Source organism: Spermophilus citellus (assembly GCF_964194105.1).
Source record: "Spermophilus citellus genome assembly, chromosome: 4".
Taxonomy (NCBI): Eukaryota; Metazoa; Chordata; class Mammalia; order Rodentia; family Sciuridae; genus Spermophilus; species Spermophilus citellus.
Window position 1 is genome coordinate 151,303,610 of NC_138185.1, and position 6,122 is coordinate 151,309,731.

The following is a 6,122-nucleotide window of genomic DNA, read 5'->3' on the forward strand; positions in this document are numbered from 1 at the left end:
TGTATTTTTCCTGTAATCCCAGCAGCTTGGGAGGCTGAGGCAGGAGGAGCATGAGTTCAAAGCCAGGCTCAGCAATTTAACAAGGCCCTAAGCAATTCAATGAGACCCCATTTCTAAATAAAACATAAAAAAGGGCTGGAGATGTGGCTCAGTGGTTAAGCATCCCTGGGTTTAATCCCTAGTACCAAAAGAAAAAATGACATCCCTCCTAAAAAAAAAAAAGACCCTGTTATTTTCTTAGCAAATCCACATTTTGGGGGGGAAACACTAGTGATATGCTGCATGGGATGTGATGACAACTTTCCGAAAATACATAATCAGACAACAGTGAGTTAATAACCTCTTTCTAAAGAGGAGGAGCCTAGCCACCCTGTAGGGTTTTTCTGCTGAAGCAGCACACAGAACTGAATTCTTAAGACAGTAGATTTTTATAGGTCACCGTGAGTGACAACCAAAAAGATACAGGAAAGGGAACGGCAATATCTAAAGGATACTTTCTGGATATTGGCTGAGACTTCTCCTACAGAAACATCAGCATCAGCACAGAAATTTACAGTAACATCCAAATTTCTTCTCATCTTTTATCCTATCTATCAGTTTGCTTAGTGCCTGCATTTCTGTTTCCTGGAAAAAGTATAATCATAATACCCACATAGTTCTAAAATGTGTCTTTTTAATCCATACTTGAAAAATTGCTGGTTTCTAAACCAGCAGACAGGCCGAGCTTGGTGGCATATGCCTGTAATCCCAGTGGCTCAGTGGCCAAGGCAGAAGAATCACAGGTTTGAAGCCAGCCTCAGCAATCTACCAAGGATCTAGGCAACCCAGTTAGTACCTATCTCAAAATAAAAAACAAAAGGATGTGGCTCAGTGGTCAAGCACACTTAGGTTCTATCCCTGGTAACAACAACACACCTGCTGACAGATTTCTCAGATCTCATTCCTGGCCCCATTCCTCCACCTATCATGAACTGATAACCAATTTCTTGGTTTGGGGTGGAAAGATTACTCAACCTACCAGTTATCTATGCTGATAATATCTATGCTTAGGATGCTCTTTTGAGTCAGATAAATGTAAAATCCAGAAAATTACACTCCTATTAAAAGGCCTGTAATTTTAAACTGTTCAGAAGTTACTACACCCAAAGATTATACTGCTTGTCATCATTCCTCTCCTAAGGGAACCTAAGTTAAAATGTGGACAAAAAGGCAGAAAAGAACATGTTGTTTTAAGACTGGGGGCAAGGAAGACGATAAGGAAGGATCATGTGGGTGAGGACACAAAAGTTATGAGGTTATCCCACAAAACAAAGGAAGATTAAGTTTGGATATTTTTCCAACAAATCTATATGCCACATTCATACGGTTCACGGAAGTATATGACACAGACTCTCTTCTTGGGAGTTAAAGGAACTATTGTGAGATAGATTATTCAATACCTAATTTCCCTTGAGCCACTAAGCCATTAAAACTAGAAGTCAGTGTAAATCCTTGAGAGCAGAGACTCATCTTTCTCTGTAACTTGCCAGAATGTTTTATGCATATAATGGTACCCAATGAGAAACCATTAAAAATTAGTTGGCTATTAGGACAGTGGTCCTGGATCTCAAAAGATTCTTTCACCCTACTAGGCACTGAGCAACGTCCAGAAACAAAGAAAAACAAAACCCTCTTTTAAAGGCACATGGAGTTTAGAGATGGGAGAAAGAAGGGAAGCTGGTTGAACAGAACTCTGTGGCAGTCCTGTTACCCCTGAACCCCAAACTCTCTTTTGTAGCTCCAAATTATGAATCGTTGGGGAATTTGCTCTCCATTTTTTCTGTTTGGTCAGGAAAAGAAATCCAATATAATAAATTATGTTTCTGAATATTCACTGTAATGCTAAAATTTGGCAAAGAATCTATATGTAAGGGTTTTTTTTTTTTTTCCAATGCTGGGGATTAAACCCAGGGCCTCACACATGCTAGGGAAGCACAATCTACCACTGAGGTCCACCCCCCTACACCCGCCTAAAGTTTTAAAAGTAGTTTTGCCTTTTCCCTTTCTTTGATAATGGTCTATGTGCCATCTCCTGCTGCTAAGTCATGTTTTCATGGAACTTCATTCTGGATGCAGATATTTTTCTCAAATAGCATTACACATCATGCCTACCACCAAACAAGAAATAAACTGAATGTTATTATGACAAATAATGGTGAGAGATGGAGGTGGAAATCTACCTCATTGAGGAAGGTCAGGGAAGCCCTCACTGAGGAAGTGACATTTAAGTTGGGAGATTAAAGTTAAGATAACAGACAAAAAGAAAAGTGATGTAAGCAGAAGGAACAGCATGTGCTTAAGGATTTTAGAGAAGGTCATGACTGGAGCAGTGAATAAGGGGGGGAGCATGGCACACATTTTTAAGTGCCTAATATTTGCTAGACATCCTGCTAGGCCCTTTATATGCATGCTTTTATAAAATCATTACTAGACACTTGACACCCAATCTTTTTCAAAATGAAAAAGGCATAAGAGGTTAAGAAACTTGGTCCAAATCATATAGTAAGTTGTGGGATTTGGATTTAATTAGATGTAACATGAATGCAAAGCTCACATTTTTAACTCAACCTTATAGCCAAAGTTAGAGAAGCAAGCAGCTGCCAAATCACATGGGGCTTCATATGCCTTTGCAAGGAGATTGGATTTTATTTTAAATGAAGTGGAATGCCATTGAAAGATTTAAGCAACAGTGGCATTATCTGCTTTACATTTCTACTGAAGCTGCTGTGAGGAGAGAAGTGGGAGGGGGAGTCTTGAGTAAAAGATCATTAAGTAGTAACAATGGAAAAAACAGTGGCCTGGATCAGAAGTGGACACATTCAAGATGTATTCTAGTGTCAGACTGCATTAGGCCAATGACTTGGATGTAGGGAATACAAGAAAGGAGAAGGCTAACCTAACTCCCGGGCTTCTAGCTTTGGATCAGGATGAAGATACTGAAATAGTCCAGGAATAGATTACTTGCAAAGGAGGGGTAGATTCATTCAATCATTTCACAAACTTTATTGAGCTATGTGAAGATAGAACAGTGTACATAAAGTCTTGCCTGCATATAGTTTTACATCACTGGAGTGGGGGGCACAGTTAGACAAATTAACCTGTGAACCATCCAATGATGATAAGTGATACGGAATAAAGCAGGTTAAGTAGTAAAGAGGTTACTATTTTAATTGAAGGATCCTAAAGAGTCTTTCTAATGTATAAGCAGGGTTTAAACAAAACAAACTGTCCTGAATATTTTGGGAGAAAAGATCTTGGCAATCTGAATGTGACTGTGAAGGCCCTAAGAGAGTGTTCTTGGACTGACAAAGAAGCCAAGGTGGTAAAAGAAAGTAGGTAAAGAAGATAATGAGATTAGATCAGAGGAGGAACAGATGATCCAGAACTTTGGTTGAGGATTTGGCTTTTACTTGGGGCAAAATGGAAAAGTGCTAACAATTTGAACAAAAGAATGAAAGAGTAGCATTACTCTGACTACAAGAAGAAAATTGCAATAACAGGGCAGGCAAGGGTGGAAGCAGAGACACAAGAGGCAGTAATCCTCTAGTGGATCATACCAGGTGATGGTGAGAGGATAAGATTCAGTACAGGTTTTGAAGAGTAGATAGGATTTGTTGATGAACTTAAATATAGCTGCTTAACAATGGAGTCAAAGAGGACTGGAAGATTTTTCTTTTTTGGCCTACATAAAGGAAAAATGACATTTCCATTTACTGAGTTGGTATGAGGTATGAGGAATATATTTATAAATTTAAAATCAAGAGTTCAGTTTGTCATATTAAGATGGGATACTTAAGTTTAAGGCTTGTGGCTCTTAAACACAGATGTTGAATAAGCAGCTGGTTTCTGGATTTCAGAGAGATCCAAGTTGAAGATATATGACTGATAAACTTCAGCATCTAGAGGGCATAAATCATGGGAATATTTCTAAGAAACAGTATAGATGGAGAGAAGACCCAGAACTAAACCTTTGATAAACTAAATCAATTAGACATTTCCATCTCACACCAGTATTCTTATAATAAAACTGTTTTTAATTTTTAACACTATCACTTATGATATGGGTGGTTGGTAAAGTCATCTAATGCTTCAATGTGGCAGGTGCCAATTTTTTTTAAAAAAATGTATATATCTCCTTAAAAGAGAAAAGAACTCCCATCTATGATCACAAGGATACTAGGAACGTGAACAATTCCCAAATCTAGAGGTTGTAGAGTCCAGTAATTAAATGCATGGGTATACAAATTCACATTGTCTGGGTTTTAATTCTGATCCTTACCGTTATTATCGGTATGAGGTAGGGCAAGGCACCTACTGTGCCTTGGTTTCTCAGTAATAAATTGGGGATAACTTACTGGGTTATTGTAAAAGAATACACCGATAACTCTTTGAACATGAAAGTTCAGATATCTTACCATCATTGGAACTAAACTAGTGAAACAAAGTATGGGAATGGAAACCCCTACTGCTAATCATGCTTTTTCAAGGCCTTTAGCAGGGCTTGTGGCTCTATTTAGATTCCAATTTGAAGCCATAACACATTGCTAAATGCAATTTTCTTAACTAAAGGCCTGCAGCTCCGGATGTGAATTTTAAAACAAAGCCAAAACACGACTCTCAAACCCAAGGCAGCCAAAATAATCTTCAGAGATAGGGAGGAGGGAAAGGGAGCAACCAGCTAGTCCTAGTTCACACACCGGAGTAAGATCATTTGATAAAAAGGCTTATCTGTGACTCGGACTAACAGGGCCCAAGTGTCTCTCAATTATTTGATTATCTCTTCATCTCTCCTCTTGAGACAAATGATAATGACTTTGCTTCCGAAGACAGAAAAAGGTTAAACCAAGCTTTATGAATGGGACTATAGCAAAGAAATAGGACTCCCACTCTATGGCAGCAACAGGGGAGGACTTCTCCCGAGAACCACCATCTATTCCTCTTTCCCTAGTAACCAGTAGCACAGTGGGGTCAAACTCCTCTCAGATGGGTGATGGAGAAACAGCGACCTTCTCTCACCTGACACCCCCGACCCCGTTCACTGACAAGCAAGCGCCGGCGTACAGCCACTACCCCTCCCCGGATGCCTGGCATCCGGACCAATACTAGGGGCCCCGGGCCCTAATCTCCAGTGTTTGATCTCCGGGCGAAAGAGAGAAAAAACAATAGGGCCGTGGCGGCCGCCGTACCTCTCCCGGTCCCGGCCATCGAAGTAGACGAAATCGCCGCTCTGGACACACTTGGCGCAGGTCAGCCGCCGGCGGGTGGTGTTGCAGAGCGGACACCGCTCGACCGCCACGTACAGCCCCTCAGCGTCATCCACGGAGTCCACCAGGTCCCGGGCGAGCGTCTGGGGCCCGCAGCCAGGAGTCTCCGGCGCCCGGGCTCCCTTCCCACTGGGAGACGCCATGATGGCCTGAGCGCAGGGCCGGTCACGTGGGATTTTGTTTTCAACCAGGTGCATCCTGGGCGCGGAGGAGGGGCCTAGGAAGCGCGCTGGGCGGGCGTGGGTCTTGGAGGACCCCGGCCCCGCCTCAGCTGCCGCTTCGCCAGCCCTCCGAACCGCCGCGAGTTCTATCCACTGCGAATCCGCCAAACAAAACATTGACTGCTGGATGAGGTCAAGGTTTCGAGTTACCGCCTCAAATTTATGCAAAAAAAAAAAAAGCTATACGATGCCCTAAGGATCCTGGGGGAAAGGAATGGGAAACAGAACAAGGGAATTCGATTTTCTAAGGATGCTTTTCAGTTTGGCTAAAACCACATGAAAAAGTTGGGTGAGGGGTTGAGTCTTGGAGCCAGGTAAAAGTTTGGCTCACCCACCTACTTAATAGCTGCGTGATTTGGAGCAAATTCTTTAACCTGTGTTTTTTTCTCCTCGTAATTGGATATAATTACAGTACCTGCCTAGTGCCATAAGAATTAAGTAGATCCATTTAATAATCTCATACTTTGCCTCTATCAACCAGTGAAACCAACCAAACTGAATGTGTAGATCAAAGTTGTGCGTTTTTGAAAGCAATTCTAGTAACTAATGGCCAACCTTCCTTCCCGACCCCATGTTCTGAAAGAATTTGAACTAGGTA

General features: G+C 41.6%; 1 protein-coding gene across 1 annotated transcript in view; it reads right to left on the reverse strand.

Annotated features, from left to right (window-relative positions):
- Positions 1–6,122, reverse strand: part of ATG14 (autophagy related 14) — a 44,586-nt gene that overhangs the window by 38,197 nt on the left and 267 nt on the right. Inside the window, exon 2 of the mRNA XM_081289029.1 lies at positions 5,226–5,647. Coding sequence (XP_081145155.1) covers positions 5,226–5,641 — 416 coding nt within the window. The 5' untranslated portion in view covers positions 5,642–5,647. The remainder of the gene's footprint in view (positions 1–5,225; positions 5,648–6,122) is intronic.